General features: G+C 44.0%; 2 protein-coding genes across 4 annotated transcripts in view; one reads left to right on the top strand and one right to left on the bottom strand.

Annotated features, from left to right (window-relative positions):
• Window positions 1-69: 69 nt before the first annotated feature.
• Window positions 70-14,370, bottom strand: GLS2 (glutaminase 2). 3 transcript variants are annotated; one of them, XM_007081506.3, is made up of 18 exons: window positions 14,138-14,370; window positions 8,850-8,949; window positions 8,326-8,447; window positions 7,584-7,713; window positions 6,996-7,075; window positions 6,746-6,909; window positions 6,463-6,521; window positions 5,144-5,176; window positions 4,802-4,860; window positions 4,010-4,076; window positions 3,807-3,857; window positions 3,409-3,585; window positions 2,604-2,735; window positions 2,398-2,490; window positions 2,167-2,228; window positions 1,389-1,465; window positions 876-939; window positions 70-742 (listed from the first exon to the last, which is right to left on the bottom strand). In XM_007081506.3, exons 1-18 carry the CDS (start codon window positions 14,317-14,319, stop codon window positions 586-588), a joined length of 1,809 nt encoding a protein of 602 aa, XP_007081568.1. In that variant the 5' UTR covers window positions 14,320-14,370; the 3' UTR covers window positions 70-585. The 3 variants fall into 3 exon arrangements, with proteins under 3 accessions (XP_007081568.1, XP_015392762.1, XP_042848481.1); XM_015537276.2 differs by lacking the exon at window positions 14,138-14,370 and adding an exon at window positions 13,895-14,007; XM_042992547.1 differs by lacking the exon at window positions 3,409-3,585.
• Window positions 14,371-14,911: 541 nt separating this feature from the next.
• The window catches only part of RBMS2 (RNA binding motif single stranded interacting protein 2), a 93,095-nt gene continuing 86,983 nt past the window's right edge, over window positions 14,912-21,023 (top strand). Inside the window, exon 1 of the mRNA XM_042992556.1 lies at window positions 14,912-15,057. The gene's annotated coding sequence lies outside the window, so the exon portion shown is untranslated. The remainder of the gene's footprint in view (window positions 15,058-21,023) is intronic.

Genomic DNA, 21,023 nt, shown 5'->3' on the forward strand with positions numbered 1-21,023 from the left:
ACCTTTATGATGGTGACGCAGCTGGATGCCCCTGTGGGAGAGAGAGAAGGACTGGGCTTAACAGTTATAATTTGTGTAATTAAAGTTTATTTGAGCACAAAATACTTTCTCTGTCTAAAAAATTAGCAGTAGCAGCAGTACTTCCTGGCTAAGGAGGGCAGACCTCTCCAGACTATTAAAGTCTGGTGCATAGCTGTCCCACTTCCTTTGTGGATACATACCTGTACATGGTGGCTAGGGCCCCTTTACCAGAGCATCTCTGTCTCTCTCATGATGCTTTTTAAAGAAAGGGAGAGGGGATCTGGGTGAAGACCTGGGATGATTTTGAGTGGGCTAAACCATTAGGCTGTACCTCAAAGAAAGTCAGTCTCCATGGATTGCTCTACTGCATGGGTCCACCAAGGCACTTCTCTATACTCTGTCTGCCAAGGGAATGGGGTATTTTCACTCTCACAGAAAGCAGTAGCCTAAGTCTTGGTCCCCACTGAAGCAGTGCGGCTCTCCATAGCATGTTTGGTGGTTATGGGTTAAGTGTGTGGCCAGTCATGCTATTTCTTGAGCAGGTACTGTATGTGCACCCCATGCTCACACCATGCTCTCTAAGTTCTCCTTGGACAGGGCCTCAGCCGCTGCTTCGGCCTGAGTCTCAGATGGTGTATAGGAGTCCTGGTAATCCTGAAGCAGTTTCACCACCTCCAGGTGGTTGAACTGCACAGCATCATCCAAGGGAATGTTGCCCCACCTGAAAGGAACAAAGCCCATGATCAGGCAAAGAAGACATTGAGAACGCTATGGTTAAATAGTGACTGTGGTGGCTGGAGGGCAGTGGGAGAAAAGCTGCTGCCCAGCCCTCCTTTTACCTTAATCCTACTCACCTGTCCTTAACAAAAGGATTCACTTTGCAAGCCTCAATCAGGAATTTAACAACTTCGATGTGTCCTAGGAATATGGGCAGAAGGAAAATGAGATGGCACAGATCCTGAACCTTTTGGTGTTAACATTAGTATAGACTTTTGGCAGCTGGAGTCTGAACCAAAATGGGAAAGGCCTCTTCCCATTTTGCTCCCTGAAGCACCCAATAATAGTTGGCCTGCAAACTGCAGGGCATCTGGACAAAACCAGTTCCTTCCCTTGTAACCTTAAGGGCATATTCGATAGGGATTACTCTTGTTAGAAAAGAAAGGCTCTTAGGGGGTGCCTGGCTGGCTCAGTCAGTAGAATATGCAACTCTTGATCTCAAGGTTGTGAGTTTAGGCCCATGTTGGGAGTAGTTTACTTAAAAAAAAAAAAAAAAAAAAAAAAAATATATATATATATATATATATATATATATATATATATATATATATAAAGAAAAGGTCTTCCCCTTTTATTGAACTTTTAGATACCTTCAGCTGCAGCAACATGCAGGGCTGTGCGGGAGTCATAATCTTTCTGTTCCATGTCCATGGCTGACAAGGCAAACCTGAGGGTGGTGGAAAATAGCTAGAGTTACCCAGATCAGCCTAGAATCACTAGTGTCTTTTCTGAAGTGGGGTCAGACTGGATGGATTCCAGAAAAAGTAAAACAGAGCTTATGGTAAGATCTGTAGACTCTGAGTAATCATGTTCTATAACCAGATGAGACTGTTACTCCCGAATCAGACGGGTGTGATGCTTCCAGAAACATCACTGCCTACATGTTTGCTGATGTTGGTGATCTACTTGAGGCAAGGTCCTTAATTACTTCCTAGGATTCTGCTCTTAACACCCAGGTTAATCCTAACAGTGACTACTGTTAATTAAATTCTTATCACATGGCAGTCACTGTACTTAAAATAATCTCCTTAAAAATTTTTTTCTTTAGTGTTTTTATTTTTGAGAGAGACAGAGCATAAACGGGGGAGGGGCAGAGAGAGGGAGACACAATCTGAAGCAGGCTCCAGGCTCCGAGCTGTCAGCACAGGGCCTGATGCGGGGCTTGAATTCACAAACTGCAAGATCATGACCTGAATGGAAGTCGGATACTTAACCGACTGAGCCACCCAAGCGCCCCTAAAATAATCTCATTTAAATGCAATCTGTGCTATTGTATCTGGCTCTAAAGCTGAAGCACTTAACTATTTTGCTGTGTTGACTCCTAATGAGATCTCTGACCAGGAGTATTTTAGTGTGTTTATTTAGTACCTTCGAAGAGCTGAGACATCTCCACTATAGGCAGCAAATAATAGGTTCACCACAGTCTTGTTCTGGAAAACAAATTATACCCACCTTAGATCAACTGTGACTTTGAGCTTACCCATGCCCAGCTCTGCCCTGTGACCGTTCTACAAAGATGCTTAGCCAAGGGTATTTCTAAAGCATTATGGAATGTTATATTCTGAAATATTCTTATAAGCCACCTTGGGTTTTCCTTACCCGAACTTCTCCCCCTTCACGCCGTGGGTCTAACTTCCGAGCACAGTGCCTCAGGTTGTCGTAGTTGTGGAAATTGAAGAGAGACACCAACTTCTAGAATCATAAGCCAAAGAGATTGTTTACTTACTCCCTGCACTTCGTAGAAGCTCAAAATTGTTTCATTTACTCATTCAAAAACATTAAGTCCTACATGCAAAGTAACTCACCTGGCAGAAGCTGATGCCCCTGTGGCTGTTCCCTAGCTTGTCCAGTGGAGGTGACAGACACATCATTCCCATGACATTGGGTACTACTAGGAGGATGGCTCCTGACACAGCTGACTTGGCTGGCAGGCCCACCTTGGGGACAAAGTTGAAACTGAGGATAAGCTAGAGGTGCCCCCAGGTCCAGATGAATAAGTTAGTCTATCCCAAATGACTGCATAGGCAAAGCCACATCCATCTCAACCTTTTGGCTTGTTAATTAGCTTCTTTTCTTACTAATCTCCTGCCCTCTCCCTTAAATTAATGGCTTCAGTAAGGAAATATTTGTTGAGTGTCTATGCTGTGCCTGATGCTGCCCTAGAACTAGGACAGTATCATTTGACTTCATTCTGGTGGTAGGAGATACATCATCAACAGAGAAAAATAACCACAGCTTGTGGGAAAACACAGGAGAAATGAAGTAGGGTGCAGGGATAGAGAATGAAGTGGGAGGGGGGCCTACTGGAGACAGGATGGTCAGAAAAGCCTCTCTGAGGAAGTGGCATCTAAACTGAGACCTAGAGAAGTGCCAGGCACGTGAAGAGCAGCAGAAGAGTGGCTTAGAAGCTGCAGCATCATGTATTGATGTGTTTGAGGGATTTGGTGTGTTTGACAAACTCCCCTAAGGATTCTCAGCCTAACTGCCTGGCTGGAAGCTACTGAATGATAGGCGGGAACAAGCTTCCATCCTCAACTTTGAGAGACTCCGTGTCCTCATGTCTCGGCTCTGGACTGGTGGCAAATGGATGGCAGGGCCAGCAGCACTCACATGGAAGGCAAACTGGCCTGAGAAGTCGTACATGCCGCAGGAGTGCATGAGGCTGAGGGTGTTGCGCACTGCTTCAGCGCTCAGCACGCTCTCTCCTGTGATGGGGCAGATCCCGCCATTGGCCAGGGTGGCTGCCATGACACTGCCTGACTCACAGGTCACCTCCACGGAGCACAGCTATGGAGACAAGGCAGAGGTGAGGGTGCAGTGTGGATGTGAACACTGTGCTCTTGGGTCTAGAGCAATGTTCTGGGCATCCTGATCTTTCAAAAAGTTCCCCTGGTGTTTCTGAAGGACACCAGAACCACTGAAAAGGAGCATCCCTCTTGTGGGTGAGAGGAAGGATGGCAGTCTGTCCTGTTCCTTTGGCCCGGAGCTAAACAGAAGTGTTTCCTCACCTGGAAATAAAGATCAAGGGCAGCCATCATGTCCACCCCCTTAGGAAAGCACTGTAAGAAAGAAGAAGGGAGAGCATTTCTTTTCAGGCCATCAGCAGATCCTGTCACATTGCCAGGATCTCAAGCAAAGTCCCCAGCCCCAGTTGCCCTTCCACCAGCTGCAGAATTCCCGGGGACTTTCTATACCGGCCTCTCCCAATTACCTTCTTTTCCTTTAGATAGTAGCCAATGGCATAATTCCGATCCCCTGTTTCCTTCTCTGACTGGAATCTGAAGCAAACACTGAATTTAGTACTTGATGTTTGAGGGTGGGTGTAAGGAGAGGGGAAAAATACCTTCCTTGAGAGAGATAGAACTAGATCACACATGTCAAACTAAATCAGCCCCTGTATAAATTCTCACAGTAATACTGGAGGAAACTTCTGACCCTGAGGAAACACTGGGCAAAACTTTATTGTAAAGCATAAAAAAACAAACCAAACCCAAAATGGGTCATCTAGTTTGGGAAAACTGATGAGCATTTTAGCCTTGAGGGACTCGTCAAGAAAGGGTTTAAGAATAAGCCCTCATACTGCCTCTCTTAAGTACTAAGTAGAAATGGAGGGATGCCTGGGTGGCTCAGTTGGTTAAGTGTCAGACTCTTGATTTTGGCTGAGGTCATGATCTCATGGTTCATGGATTCAAGCCCCACGTCTGGCTCTGTGCTGACAGTGCAGAGCCTGCCTGGATTCTCTCTCTCTTCTCTGCCCCTCTCCTGTTCACGCTTGCGCACACACGCACCCTCTCAAAATAAAAACTTAAAAAAAGAAATGGAACAAGTTTTTTTTACAAAGTAAACATGTCAATGAAGGGACTCTGAGGAAGCTATGTGGCCAAAATTCCCCTGGATTTCTTGCTCTTAAGATTTATCACCACCCCCACCTTCTCTATCACACACATGCACACACAAACACACCCCACAATGTATTCATCCAATCCTATGAACAGAGCCTTACGTAGCATTGCTGAAACCCATGTATTCGTTCCCAGCCATTTTGTTCAGATACTGTAACACCTAAAAGAGAAAAAGGAGCATGGAAGGCACCACATGAAAGAGAACCTCTACTAAACACACACTAGCCTGCCTAACTTTTTTGAACTCCTCAGTCCTTATCATAGCAGGGACTCAAGAGACTTTTTCCCTCTGAGGCCACAGATCCCCACACCTCTGGAAATAAAGCTTCTAGTATGGGCTGGTGCATTATCAAAGTGGGGTTAGAGCCACGCACTGGGACACTTGGAAAGGATAACATGCCATCGAGAAAAGCAGCCAGGAGCTGAGTAGCAAGGGAACTTACAAAATCAAACTTCTCTGCTTTGTTACAGTCCATCTGCAAAGAGAGAGAGAGAGAGAGAGAGAGAGATCAGCATTCCAAGCCTAGGAGGATGACAGGAGTGCCAGGAGGACCTAGTGGAGTTAATGTCTTAGACTGGTTTTGCTAGTGACTTTTTTTTTTTTTTTTTACAACTGAGTCTTTTTGTATACCTGCATATCATATCCAATGATCTTAAAAACCAAACCATTTAGATTTTAGTATCAAGTAATGAGTACAAATAACCTCACCCCATCTGTGAGTTTTACCCATCCCTGAGCCTCACTTCCATTTCCATTCTCAATCCCAGCCCTCATCTGACTCTCACTTTCCTTCTCCTGATTCCAGTCCTGTCCCCAAGCCTCATTCCTATTCCTGATCCCCATCCTCATCCCTTATGGCCCAAGCTAGAACCATACTCTATCCCTATCCCTGACTCCCATAGCTATCTCCAACTGGAGTGACAGGAATGGGATCAGGAGGGGTGTTGCATTTAATACTCAATTACATCAATTATATTGATAACTGAAATAAAGCTGAAGATTTTAGCCGAGTGTCAGGTCCAATAGGCCCACTTAGATGGGAACGGAATGAGGCAGGTGCCAGTTACAGGGCTGTAGACAGAGCTATCCCGGGGCAAGAGGAGAGCCTGAGCCTGGTCTGGTCTCCCATTCCACCCCCACCACACTCCATTGCTTCCTGTACATGTCAACTATAGTGTCAACACCATAGGGACTCTGACACCTGAGTCCCAGGGGGGAGGGTTCCTAACACCACCTTCCCCAGGAGGGGCTGTGATTGGCTCTGGAGTGTTGCGGCCCACACTGTTCTCAGGTTCTTGCTCAAGCCCTGGGAGACCTACAGCTGACAGACCAGCCTGATACCCTTGCTCAAGGCCAACTCACAGTTTCAGGTGACGTGAATAGCTGCCCTGGCCTGGCCATTCACCCTTCTTTCTGTGTCCCTCACCCAGAAGTGGCCAATCAGTACCCAACGGTGCTGTCCTCCCCTGTGTCTGGCATTTGGCCCTTGGTCCTAGGCAGGGGTCAAGACCTGAAGACCTGCTCACTTCTCTAAGGGCCAGGAAGCTCTGGGCTCCAGACTCAGGGTTGGGGGCAGAGGTACAGCTCCTTTTACTAACATCTTCGACATATGTGGGTCCTTGCTGTGCCCTCACTACTTCCTGGGGACCCTCATAGGAACCAAGGCCCAGCAGTCTCCTGGAGAACTGGGCAGATATGTGGGATATAGGAACAAGGGGGTTTAGAGAACAGTACCTTCCAGATGGCTAGGATGGCACTGACCTTGATCAGGGAGCTCACAACAATGGCACCAGCATTGACCATGGGGTTATGGGGGATTCCTGGAGAAATACAAACCACCCAGAGTTTTATTAGCTGCTGAGCAAAGCCTCCTTTACAGCCGGCCCACTCTGCAGGCTAGACAAGAAAAATTTCTTTGCTGGGGAGGATGAAATGACAGAGCTAATCAGCAAAGTCAGAGAAATAAACAAACAAGGCTGGAGGGATAGGTGGGAATAAGAAGAGGGACATCTATGAGTCTGGCCTGAGCCCTGGTAGTGCTCACCTTCCTCATTGAGAGAGAGCTTGTTGTAACGTAGGCCACTGGGCTCCTTGCCCACAAACTTGTGCACATAGTCAGTGCCTAGGGTGCTTATGGAGATGGCATAGGTGAGGGGCTTCACACAAGACTGCAGGCAGAAGGGGATCTTTGTGTGGCCCACGGAGTGCCTGGGGGCAGATAGGTGCCATGAAAGGGATCAGTCTATGTTCTGCACCCGTGCTCTGCCTCCCCTTCCTCTCACCCAGCATCTTACCGCTGACCATCCACAGTGCACAGGGAGACACCCCACAGGTCTGGATTGGATTTGGCCAGCTGAGGGATGTAGGCCGCCACCTGGGCATGAGTGGGGAGACAAAACAGACAGAATGGAGATATGGATGTAGAGGGGGAACAGAGATAATCAGAGTCAGGATAAAGGTGAAAATTCTGTCTTCTGAAGGGCAATAGGGTTCCCTCCTGCCTGTTGTTCTCAGGGACACCCAAGCCTTAAGTCCAAGAAGGCCTTAGCTTTCTGTAGCTCTATTCCTATAGAGATGGCAGTAAAGCCTACGGAAAGTAAAAAGAGGAAAATTCTGGGTTTTGGTTCTCAGGCTCAATTACCCTATAGGTCTCTTTCAAAGTTTGATTGAATCCTTTATGCCACTTGTCCCCTAAGAAACTTCAGATTCCTTCACCTGCTCTAGAAATCACATGTATAGAAATACATAAAGCATTTGTCCCCATTTTTAGAGGTTCTGCTTCTTATCTCTCATCCATGGATTCCCAGCCCCAAGAAATTTCCAAGAAGCAAGGTATATCTGGCCCAGAGCCCTTGCCCCTCCCTTAGTCCCCTGGCCCTCACTTTGCCTCCAGTGAGCTCTTTGGCATCCTCAAAGATGCGATCCACATGGCTCGTGAACTCCTCAAAATCAGGAATGACAAACTTCTTTCGGAATGCCTGGGTCAGGAGCACAATGTTGCTGCTCACACACCTGGATCCCAGACACGATTGGGTTAGGGGGCTGGAGAGATGCAGCTGTGACTCACTCTGGAGCCATGGAAGTTGGGAATAAAGAAGGCGTGAGTGGTCATGAGGTTTGGGACCAACAGCTCTATAACCTTTGGCATGTCACTTTATCTTTCTGGGTCTTAAGTTTCTTTTGCCCCTAAAATGAGGGGTTGTTGTAATGATGTGGAAAGATACCCCAAGACAGTGTCTTGGGATATAAGAAAAAAATACCCATATAATATGTATAGTGGGCCATCTTTATATTTTAAGAATCCTAAGTCATATAAGTATATTTATATATATTCCTGTATGTATGTAAATGCATAGGACGTTATCTAGAAGATACCCACTAATCTGTTAACAATGTTTACTTCTGGGAAAGGGGACTGGGATTGGGGAGAGAGGGTAAGGAGAACATGTATTTCTATATTGTTTGAACTTATTATAATGTGTATATGCATGTTCATATGTTACTTGTGTAATAAGTAATAAAATGAAGGGTCAAACTATCCAATCCCCAAGAGCCCTCCCTGCCATTATAGTCTATGTCCACATCAGTTTTGAGAGTGGGTGCCCTTGTTTCTGGGGCCCTCACTTTTGGAAGAGATCTCGGTCCAAGAGGCCACCACTGCTGGACTCTCGAACCATGCGGCGCATCTGGCTCATGCAGTCCCGAAGCCGGGGATCTGATGTCTGCAGTCCAGTGGCCTTCAGTGCCTTTAGGGGAAAGAAGAAGCCTGGTAAGGTCAACTACAAGGACAGCAATGCAATCCTAATATTCTTTCCCAATGGATAACAACTAGCTCAATCCCAACTACTGTAATAGGTGGAACAAATGGGTTTGCAGACTAAGAAAGGAGAGAATTGTGCAGCTATGGAGACTGATAAAGGTTTCCTGCCCTTTTTTATCAAGGAAGCTGGTTCCTGAACCCTTGGGGTCAAAGTCTCAAACCAAGAAGAATGGCTGAGTCAGAGGGTTTCATCTTCCTACCCTGGTCCAGGATTGCCTTATGAATCTAGACATCTACTACCATATTGCTACCATGGCCCGTTAGCCATCCCCCCACTTCCCAGAGATCCTGAAGATTCAGTGTTCTGAGCAGGTAGAGAGGAACTTACAGTAGTGAACTTGTGGATAGGGATTCGTTCCTGTCCCTCAGCAATAGTGTAGAAGAGCAGATCACCCAGGCGCGACAGCATGCCACTCTCTGATGAATCACTGTTTGGGGGCAGAGATAGGGGAGGAGGATAGGAACGTGAGAACTGCTCCCTGCTTCTCCTCCTAGAACATGGCCTTATAAGTAGATAGGTGTCCTCACTCTATGCCTCCTCCCTGAACCAGCTGATCCAGCCTTATAATTCCAACTTTCACATCTGTCCTGAGAAGTCAAATCTTACTGTCTAGATTTCTTTTGTTCCTAACCTTCAGACCTTTATTTCTAGCTGCTTTCTAGACATTTCCATTTCTAGATGTCCCATAGGGCACTGCCAAACTCAAAATGTCCAAGTGTCCAAATGTCATTTCCCCTCCCTCCCTCTGCTCCTCTTCTGTGCTTCCCATTTGGGTTAATAGCCATATCACTCACCCAGGTGCCAACCCAGAAATGTGGAATCATTTGGATAATTCCCATACCTTACATCCATGTTCAGTTGGTAACCCACACTATGTCTCTCAAATCCACCCTGTTTTCTTCCTTTGTGCCAGCACGGCACAGTATAAAGAACAAGAGTTTGCCCCTTAATAGCTGTGTGACCTTAATATAGATAGGAAATCAGGTTATTTAATAATGCTGAACATGCTTCCTCATCTGTAAAATAAGGGTAGTAATGTCTGCTTTACATGGATGCAGTAGGCTTAATTAACAAAACATTTAGTGGAAAATGGTCTTTTATAAAGTAAATGCTCAGTAAACCATGCTTCATCATCAGCTCCATATTGTCTGTTCCCTAACTGCTATCACCCTCCCTTGACTTCCAACCCATCTTCCACAATGTGCCAGTTAACTTTCTAAAAGTCAAATATCATTTCTCTACTCAAAAACCTTTGATAGCTCTCCAGTGCCTACACATAAGTTATTTCTTGGTATGGCATTCAAGGCTCTTAAAACCTACCAACATTCTTTTTCTATTCTCCACCATGTCCCAACACTTCAGTTACGCCAGATAACAGGTAGGTCCTTGTGGACCAGATATGGTTAGGCTTCCTGGCCTTTGCTTATGCTGCAGCTTCTGCATGGAATTACCTTTTTATCCCTTCACTTGGAAAAGTCCTGCTCATCCTTCAAGGTCCAGATCAAATGTTACTAATTCTATAAAGGCTTCCTCAAACCTCCCAATATTGTTTATGCTGCTGGTATGACACAACACACCATCTTACTGACAGAAGACTCCCTTGCTCCACTGTTAGAGGTGTGTGTGTGTGTGTGTGTGTGTGTGTGTGTGTGTGTGTGTGTTTAGCATCAACATTCTTTATTTTTATTAAATTAGAAGTACAGGAGTGCCTGGGTGGCTCAGTTGGTTAAGCATCCGACTCTTGATCTTAGCTCAGGTCTTTATCTCAGGGTTACGAGTTCAAGCCCCATGTTGGGCTCTACGCCCAGCATGGAGCCTATAAAAAAAAAAAAAGAAGTACATTGCAAAATCGTAAACAGGTATGATAATATTTTGGATTACAGATTAAATTCAAAATAAAAAGATGTAGGGGTACCTGGGTGGCTCACTGGTTAAGTGTCCAACTTTGGCTCAGGTCATGATCTCACAGTTCATGAGTTTGAGCCCCACGTGGGTCTCTCTGCTGTCAGTGAGGAGCCTGCTTCAGATCCTCTCTCCCCTTCTCTCTGCCCTTGCCCCACCCTCATGCACTCTCTTTCTCAAAAAAAAATAAATAAATAAATAAATAGAATAAAATAAAATAAAATAAAAATAAAGTGATGTAAAATTTTTTAAAAATATTTTAAGTAGTCTCTACACCCAACGTGGGGCTCGAACTCACAACCTCAAGATCAAGAGGTGCATGCTCCACTGACTGAGCCAACCAGGTGCCCCAAGATGTAAAAATTTCTAATTCCAATTTTTCTGATTTGAAATTAGAAAACACCTTTAAAAAAAAATCTCCTACCCCCCCTTACCCATTTTGCACATCCTACCATCCCCTCCCTCCAGGTCTTTGTGTTTTGGATACCTATGTCTTCCTAACATTGAGCGAAGTCCCTAGCCCACAGTGGGTCTTCAATAAAGAATTACCAAGTTACATTTCTAGGAAGGTCCCTATTGCCCAAAATATCTCTCTTGCTGGCTTATAATGCTTAACATTCCAGGTATTAAAAACTTCTTGGTCTTCAAGAGTTCTATTAATATGTTAACAGATTTAGAGAAATTATTTTATCAGATCATTCCAAATATGACAGCTATTTGAGATTAAGACCCTTTAATCTCTTTGATCCAGCAATTTGACTTCCAGGTATTTATCTCGTAAGTGTACTTACATACCTACAAAATAACATATTCCCATTTATTGCATTGTTAGTAATAGTAGTACTAGAAACAATGTAAATGTGCATCAACAGGGAACTGCTTAAATTATGGTACATTCATGTAATGGAATATTATGCAGTATAAAAAAGAAGAGATGAGAGAATTCTTTAAGTACTGATATGGAATGATCCCTAACATGTCATATTAACTAAAATAAGCCATCTGTAAAACAGTGTTCATAGTATGGTACTATTTATGTTTAAAAGGAAAAAGTATATTTGCCTTTACAAGCACAAAATATTTCTGGAAGGATATATATGAAACTTGTTAAAAAATAAAAAGAAACCTGTAAGCCTGATTTACCTTCCTCTAGGGTGATGAAGCAAGTGCTGGGCAAAAGGAGTGGGAGGGATACTTCCCACTATATATCTTTTTGCATATTTTGAGCCATATGAATATGTATATATTATTTATTGAATATGGACATATTATCTATTGAAACACGGCATTAAAACATTAAAAGTCTCTCAAGAAGCTTGGCATAGACCAGGCATGTATGTGTTTAGGGTCAGGGGTCAGAAAGAATACCAGGAGAGGGGTGTTTTCTTGTTTCTGAGGAAATCCAACTGTCACAATGAGGCTAGTGCCTATAAGGAGGACAGAGTCCATCTGGTGATAGAAGGGAGGAGGAAAAAGCTATATGAGGAATAACGCAAGAAGGAAATTATGTAGGAACATTTAGAGGGCAAGTCTCTGTGCCTGGAAGCTGAGGGAAGACAGGAAATAATGCCATACCACTGAAGTATAACAAGCCTTAAGAAAATTGCAAACCCTTTGGCCCAGATAAGGATTGATCTATGATATAATGTTGAGGGGCGAAAAAGCAAGGTGCAGAACAATGTGTATACCATGATACCATTTTCATAAAAAAGAAAGGAAAAAAATATCAACATGTATTTGCTGATACATGCATACAATATCTTTAGAAGGTTACACAAGATATCGATGACAGGTGTCCCTGGGGAGCAAAATTTCCTAGGAATTTACTCTAAGAAATAATTGAACCGGTCCACAAGAATATGTAGTAACCAGATTGAAGACTGGTTAAATAAATTATGATACCTCACACAATGGAATCTTAAAATGGCTAAATAGCAGCCACTAAAATGACAATAATATCACACACATACACATTCAATGGTATTAAAAGCTGTTTATAAATGAAAAAGGTTACCAAGGAATATGAAGACTGTAATCCTATTTTTGTTAAAATTTTATATATACATATATAGGGTATGTATGGATATACATCACAACATTAATGGTTACCTCTAATTTGGGATCTTTATTTTCTTCTTGATACTCTATCTTATTTTTCTTTTATAATCAGGAATAACAAAGCTAAATATTAAAAAAACAAACAAGAACCTGAATACCAGGGCATTTTTTCTGCCTTCCTTCTCCCCCACCCCCCAAACACAAGAAACCCTCCCCATCATGGTGTCACAGTCCAGAGCCAATCCCCCTCCAGTGCTCTCAATTCCTTTTGCTCAAGGGAGAACCAGATCAAGGCTCCTACTAAGAATTCCCTGGGAGCAAAGGCAGCCATAGGCAGGAGGATCAAGGCTCCCCAAACACTTCCATCACCAGACACCACTGGGTAAGGAAGTATGTGTAGAAGGAACCAGGGATACTACTTGCTTCCCAGGAGGTTTAAAGGTGAGGGAGATTAAGGCTTTGCTCTGTCCCACCATTTCTCCCATGGTGATTATTTGGGGAAAGTTGGAATGGAGAGTAGAATGAGACAGAGAGAGGGCTTATTCTTTAAAATTTAAATGTTCCATGTTTCCTTGAGAAGCAGCTGATGGAAAAGGACAGCCTAATAATTAATGATAAATAAATCATACCTTACTGGTCTGTTACCTGTCAGGACAGGAGCTCCAGTGGTGGTGAGGCAGTGCTGTGTCTATCTGGCTACTTTAATTATGATATGCATGTCTTTCTGAATGTCATCAGTACATGTCAATGACAGGAGAAATGGTCCATTTTCTGTTCCTGCTATGATAGTGCAGGGACTACTTGGACAGTGTCTATGTTGGCTGCTGGAAAGGACAAAATTCCCTGCTCAGCTCCGTCTGTGTCTCGGAGAAAAGAGGCTCAGCCACCAAGTTCTCCTGGGTGGAGGAGAGAGGTGCAGCCTCTGGGGCAGAATAATAAATAGCCCAAGGGATGAGAACCCTTCAAATCAGGGAGCCTGAGCAGCACAAATAACGGCTGACTGGTTCTGGTTTGGGAAATCTGAGCCTTATAATTTTTTACCCAATTATAACGATTTTCCTCATTTAACAACCAACTGGAAAACCACCCTCATTCTACAGATTAGGAGCCCCGATAACGCACACATCCAACACATATGCAAACGACACACCACGTACCTGCGCACTAATACACGCGCATCACACATTACACGCTGAGGACATGCCAAAACACAGACACACCATACAGATGGCCAGACACAAGTACTCCAAGACTCGAGGAGGAGGCTGTTCCATACCCACTCATCCCCTAAAATACATCCGAGGACCTAGGAGAGGGAAGGTGAGGATGCGCGGTGCGCACACGGCCCTGCACTCAGACACGTGCACCAACCAACACGCCGCGCTTGTCTGCGTTCCCAGTTAAGTACGCACCTTGGACAGGCACCATCCCGAGGACCGACCTGCCCAAACGCCCTCCCGGGCGGACGGCATGTTACCGCCCGAGCGCGGCGGACCCAAAACCCCAGATCTAAAAGAAAAGGCATCGCAGGCTAGTGAGCGAGAAGAGAAGGGGAGATGAGGTGCGCTCTCGGGGTAAGGGTACTCCGAGCTGGCGACAACGACAGTGGGAGTGGGAGCGAGCCTGTTCCCCTGCCCCTGTCCCGCAAGCCTTACTGATCCCGGTGCTGCGGCTGGTGGCTGTGCGGCGTCTCTCTGCCCAGCGCCGCGGCCTCACTGAGGTGGTGCCGGACGCCCCCGCCAAGAAGAGGGCTCCGGCTCAGGTGACCCCAGCCTCCCAGCCAGCAGTGACTGCCGGCCCCGCTCAGCGCATTCTGCAGAGCCCTCATAGAGCGCATCCCCCCAGCGCGCCGCCCGCTCTGCCCGAGCGACCTAGGAGTCTGAGCCGTGGCTGGAGGGAGGGGCGGAGGAATCACGAACGCCGCGAGGTGGAAGGAGCTCTATGTTGGAGTGCGGCGTTCGGGCTGTGGAGGGGAGGAGGGGCCCAGTGGGTGGGGTTGGAGCAGGAGGAGGGGCCCTAAATGTCTCCGGGTCTCTAAATGTCTCCGGCCCCTGCCAGGTGCACTCAAGCCCCACCTAGAGAGGGTATGGGCGAGGAGTGCAAAGTATCTAAGGAGAGAAAGCTGCGGAGGATATTTAGCGGGTGGAACCAGAGAGCCGTGCCCGAAGTTGGGATGGACAATGCCCAGGTCCAATCATTGGGGAAGCAAAGACCTTGGGGGCGGAGAAAAGATGAAGTTACCCAATTGAGAGCAAGGCAGTGGGTCGTCCGCAAAAGCCTTGCGGATTCTTTAGTGCCTCGACACCCTGCGGCAGCCTGGCGTACAGACGTTGAGGGCGGGAAAGCCGAGGCTTGGCGATTTGCGAAGCTCCCGGAGGACGCGGTGGCTTCAGAACCATGGAATTCTCGGAGAGAGAGGAGAGCGGTACCTCTCTGCACTCAGATAAGAGTGAGCCCTTTTCAAGAGGCCACCTAGTGACCTTCAACATTCCAAGGCCGGAACAGGCCACGGTAACCCGCCGCGTAGACCGGCACGGAGGTCCAATGAACGCGTGGTCTCCGGCACGCGGTATTGGTGAGTGAGGAGTCAGATGGCCGGAAAATACCCTGACCAGAAACAGCCCCTGGGCACTTTAGGGAGTTCCTGAGGTGGTGAAGAGGTCAACCTGGTGGTTATTAGATTGCCTACGTTCACGTGCTATCTCTACCAATTATTTGGTGGCTGTATAGGGCTTGCCTGTTCTCGATAGAGCCTTTATACATTTTATAAGCCGTTAAGTGCTCCCAAAATTTTAGTTATTTGAACTACCACACCCTGTATTCCTCACGTAAAAGAAGTGATATAGAAAAGTAGTGGGTTTTTTCCCTAAAGATTTTATTTTTGAGTAATCCCTGCATTCAACATGGAGCTCGAGGGGCGCCTGGGTGGCGCAGTCGGTTAAGCGTCCGACTTCAGCCAGGTCACGATCTCGCGGTCCGTGAGTTCGAGCCCCACGTCAGGCTCTGGGCTGATGGCTCGGAGCCTGGAGCCTGTTTCCGATTCTGTGTCTCCCTCTCTCTCTGACCCTCCCCCGTTCATGCTCTGTCTCTCTCTGTCCCAAAAATAAAATAAAAAACGTTGAAAAAAAAATTTAAAAAAAACAAAAACAAAACAAAAAAAAAAAACAAAAAAAAAACATGGAGCTCGAACTTAAAGCCCCAAGATCAAGATTCACACGCTCCACAGACTGAGCCGACCAGGCGCCCCTAGGAGACGAATTTTGAAAGCTAAACACATTCAGGAATTTTATCATTTGCAATTAGGAAAACACTCGTCTGTATCTTCACAGTGCCTAACATAGTATCTATATTGAGTAGAAACTCATGTAAATATTAGGTATCATCTAATGCTTGTGGTGTGCCAGCTATTTTATATAGTCCATCTCTCCCTCTTACCAGAGACCTACAAAGTAGTTATTATTAGTCCCATTTTGAAGATGAGGAAACTAAGACTCGGAAATAGGGCTTCTTTGAATAAGGTAACCCAGTTGTTATCTAATACCAGAGCTAAGAATAGGACTCAAATCTCTGACTACAAGGCTTTCTCCATCAATGCAGCTCTTCCCAAAATTAACTGTTGACTCAAATTATCTCGGGAAATGACACCATCCCTAAAGGAAGCATTTTATGTGGAAGCATTATGATACAGTACTGGGAGTTGTCTAAGGTTGGCTGTATCACAAACTATCACCTTTTTTTTTTTTTTTAAGATTTTAATTTTTTTGTTTGTTTTTTAAGTAATCTCTACTCCCAATGTGGGGGTTCTATCTTACAACCCCGAGATCAAAAGTTGCACACTCTACCGTCACTTTACAGTTTTGGATTAGCGTGAACATCAGGTGTAACTGTGGGAGACAAAATATCAAAACCATATTCTGGTGTGTTTTGTTTTGTGAAAAGGCAGTTCTCCTTTGCGTTGGTTAGGGCTGGAGGATTTATTTGGTTTGAAACCAGATAGAGTGACTTTTGTTTTTGTTTTTCCCTCCTGCAGTCATTCCCTATCTGCCCTGTCTCACCTATTCAGACTCTCTCTAATTGAGGAACCCAGGCTTGCCCTGGGCTGCCTCCTGCATGGCTTCGTCCATGACTTTAAGAAAGTTCTAGTAGTATAAACTAGAGCTAACGTTAGTTTTTCCAAATGTAACAGGCTAATCTTATCCTTGTTTGACTCAGGAATGTTATTTCTTTGAAGCTTTTTAAGCCGTGGAGAGAAAGGTACCATATGTTAGGGATTTCTAAACATTACCTAGAAGTCATTTGCTTCCTTTTATTTCCTACCCCTGCTTTTATGAATTAGCCTTAATTGTAATCAGTGAGTGATGAGTTCCCCACTCTTCTTTCTTTCCAGTTGTCTCTGATAAGAGGAACTGGTTGGTCAGTGAATAAAATCTGCCTGTAGAAGGGGAGGTTCTTTGCTTGGAGAACTAGCCCCTAGCTGCCCTTTGACTTTTGCAGTGACTCTTCTTCCACTACAATATTGCTGCCTTTGCATGAGGAAGGAGCATGAATGAGTGAGTTGGGAGGCTCACAGTTTTGTGTAAAGTATAAAATATTCAAGAAGAACAAGCTTGTCATCCCAGGTAATTAAAGCTTGCAGTGTCCGGTCCTTTTTTTGTTTGTTTCAAATTTGAAAAGGACCCACCTAGTTAAATCTGTGCAAAAGTATTAGACAACTGTGACATGGCCAGCTAGAAATGAGTTTTTAATAAGTTAAAGAAATCTCTGTCATGTCTAATAGTAGGTTTTTAGGTCAGCCCTGGTTGTGCCAGAGTTTTGTGGTATATGAGGGAGGATTGGTCTTAATGATTTTGAAACCTAAATCAGAAAAGCTAAATCCTCTGGGACAAAATTGGAAACTTGGTGTTTAAGAAATGCTTATTATGATTTAGAGATTCTCATTTGTTCTCTTTAGATTGTAGCTAGAATGTTGATTAGTGCAAGTGACAGATTATTTCACCTTAAGTTTTTTTTCATTAATTTTTGTTCTGCTAATGTTACTATTGGTGCACATGCCTTCCTGCCTTCGTTTCTCCATTTGCAAAAGATAATCTTGTATAATTATATAAGTACTAGGAGCTCTGACATAGTCATCTTCCATTCATTCAGTGAGTATTTATTCATTGGCCTATGGTGTGCCAGGCCTGGATCTAGGGAATCCAGAAATTAAGCAAAAACACCAGTTTCTGACTATTGGAAGAAATGAGAACGCAGTGTTTAAAATTAAGAAAAATGCCAAGACGAGAGATGTAGAAGGAAGTATAAACAAGAGGCCCCTGGGGCCCCTGGGTGGCTCAGTTGGTTAAGTGTCCAACTTTGGCTGAGGTCATGATCTCATGGTTTGTGAGTTCAAGCCCCACATCGAATTTTCTGCTGTAAGTGTGGAGCTTGCTTGGGATCCTCTGCCCGCCTCCCTCTCTCTCCCTCCCTCCCTCACTCTCTCTCAAAAATAAATAAACATTAAAAAAAGGGGGGAGGCACCTAACCAGGGTCAGGTAAAAGGTAGCTGAGATAAAGGGGAAGGAACCTCAAGAAATGTTGGGTGATGGGAGCCAACTCTTAAAGGATGAGAAGTGTTTCCCTGGATGGAGATGAGGAAAAAGGTATTCTAGACAGAGCTCTTCCATAACATAGAATGAGAGGAACATTTGAGGGACTCTAGGTCAGTTGGTTGGAGTGAAAGTTTGGTTGGGTGTGAGAATGTGTGGATCAGTGAAGTTGAGTATATAGGTGGGGTCTCATCATAAACCGTAAGTATGTATGTACGTATCTGAGTAGGCTCCATGCCCAACATGGGGCTTGAAGGATCTCCTCTATTGACTGAGCCAGCCAGGCACCCCTGCATTATGAAGAGTTAAACACTATGATAAGAATATTTACATCCCAAAGGCAATTCCTCGTTAACCTTCTTCTTCTTTTTAAATTTAATTTAATTTAATTTTTTAATTTACATCCATGTTAGCATATAGTGCAACAATGATTTCAGGAGATCCCATAATGCCCCATCCCCCCTCCCACAAACCCCCCCCGTAACCCTCTGTTTGTTGTCCATATTTAAGTCTCTTACGTTTTGTCCCCCTCACTGTTTTTATATTATTTTTGCTTCCCTTCCTATGTGTTCATCTGTTCTGTGTCTTAAAGTCCTCATATGAGTGAAATCATATGATATTTGTCTTTCTCTAATTTCGCTTGCACAATACCCTTCAGTTCCATCCACGTAGTTGCAAATGGCAAGATTTCATTCTTTTTGATTGCCGAGTAATACTCCATTGTGTATATATACCACATCTTCTTTATCAATTCACCCATCAATGGACATTTGGGCTCTTTCTATACTTTGGCTATTGTTGATAGTGCTGCTATAAACATTGGGGTGCATATGCCCCTTCGAAATAGCATACCTGTATCCCTTAGATAAATACCTAGTAGTGCAATTGCTGGGTCATAGGGTAGTCCTATTTTTAGTTTTTTGAGGAACCTCCATACTGTTTTCCAGAGTGGCTGCGCCAGTTTGCATTCCCACTAGCAGTGTAAAAGAGATCCTCTTTCTCTGCATCTTCACCAACATGTTTTTGCCTGAATTGTGAATGTTAGCCATTCTGACAAGTGTAAGGTGGTATCTCATTGTGGTTTTGATTTGTATTTCCTGATGATGAGAGAAGTTGAGCATTTTTTCATGTGTTGGTTGGCCATCTGGATGTCTTTGGAGAAGTGCCTATTCATGTCTTTTGCCCATTTTTTCACTGGATTATTTGTTTTTTGGGTGTTGAGTTTGATAAGTAGTTTATAGATTTTATACTAACCCTTTATCTGATATGTCGTTCGCAAATATCTTCTCCCATTCCATTGCTTGCCTTTTAATTTTGCTGATTGTTTCCTTCGCCGTGCAGAAGCTTTTTATTTTGATGGGGTCACAATAACTCATTTTTGCTTTTGTTTCCTTTGCCTCTGGAGATGAGTAAGAAGTTGCTGTGGCCAAGGTCAAAGAGGTTTTTGCCTGCTTTTCCTCTAGGATTTTGATGGCTTCCTGTCTTACATTTAGGTCTTTCATCCATTTTTAGTTTATTTTGTGTATGGTGTAAGAAAGTGGTCCAGGTTCATTTTTCTGCATGTCGCTGTCCAGTTTTCCCAGCACCACTTGCTGCAGAGACTGTCTTTATTCCATTGGATATTCTTTCCTGCTTTGTCAAAGATTAGTTGGCCATACGTTTGTGGGTCCATTTCCGGGTTCTCTCTTCGGTTCCATTGATCTGAGTGTCTATTTTTGTGCCAGTACCATACTGTCTCGATGATTACAGCTTTGTAATACAGCTTGAAGTCCATTGTCAACCTTCTTTCAAAGATTCTCTACTTCACTTGAAGTCGCCACCCCACTGCTTCACAAAGAAATCCTCAATTTCCTGCCATTACACTTATATTCTGTGTTTATCCCTCCAGATACTATTGAAGAGGAATCCTTCCATCATTCTTGGTTAATCTCTCCACTTACTTTGCGGTATTTTTTGAATTATTTCTCTGTAATGAGTCTATCTTTCACCATTTGAATATGCTCAAGTCTTTCCATCTGCAGAAACAGTCACTGAGTATGTTTTGACTCAGTGTTTAATTAAAATATATTTCAGTTAAGCAGCTTTATGCAATTCAGATTTTCCATCAGTATTACTCTTTTTTTTATTCTTTTTTTAAAAATTAAGGGGTACCTGGGTGGCTCAGTTGATTAAGCACTGACTTTGGCTCAGGTCATGATCTCATGGTCAGTGAGTTTAACCCCCGAGTTGGGCTTTGTGCTGACAGGTCAGAGCCTGGAGCCTGCTTCGGATTTTGTATCTCCCACTCTCTCTGCCCCTCCCCTACTGGAGGTCTCTTTCTTACCTGTTTTCATTCTGCCAAGTTTTTTGAAGAGCCATTACACTTAACCACTTATCATCACTTCTCATTCTGTCTGTGATAGTGGTGAACTAAGCTGCTGCCGCCATTGTGTTACTTTGAGTTCATGGGCTTAAGGCATTCATTGGCTTTGAAAGTTTAAATAATATTATTAATCAAGGCCACTAGATCAGTTAATGTACTTAAATATTGCTAAGTATTCATTAGTAAGCACATGTATTTGAATAGGATTTAGATTCTGGCTAGAGTAGCACGATGGTACTGGTGCACATGTTTTAACTTGATTTTATCGACTAGACCTTCACAGAGTGAATGAAATTTTGTATAAATTCAGATGTATCTATGATCTATCCAAGTGTGCTTTTCTAATTCCTATTTAGTTTTGCAGTTACAAAACTAAATTTTGTAGGACTGAAAAAGTACAGACATGAGCATGTAAAAAAAAATCACAATATATCATCATACTGGTCAAATTTATAATGCCCAGTATACATTTATATACATTTTCTCTATTTTGTCAAATAATCTCTCCTGTAAATTGGTTTCTCTGGTGGCCACATGAATAGATTATAGCAAGTCTGAATCATTATAATGTGTTAAGAGAATGTAGATTTTGCC

This window comes from Panthera tigris, chromosome B4, assembly GCF_018350195.1.
Source record: "Panthera tigris isolate Pti1 chromosome B4, P.tigris_Pti1_mat1.1, whole genome shotgun sequence".
Taxonomy (NCBI): Eukaryota; Metazoa; Chordata; class Mammalia; order Carnivora; family Felidae; genus Panthera; species Panthera tigris.

Bases quoted from the DNA above. Each gene is read 5' to 3' on its own strand.
- GLS2 (XM_007081506.3), bottom strand. From the start codon at position 14,319: ATGCGCTCTATGAGGGCTCTGCAGAATGCGCTGAGCGGGGCCGGCAGT. The intron at 8,950-14,137 runs GTAAGGCTTGCG...GCCCCCAAACAG, and splicing joins CAGCCGCAGCACCGGGATCA to TGATTCATCAGAGAGTGGCA. The intron at 4,861-5,143 runs GTAAGTTCCCTT...TTTCTCTTTTAG, and splicing joins AAGCAGAGAAGTTTGATTTT to GTGTTACAGTATCTGAACAA.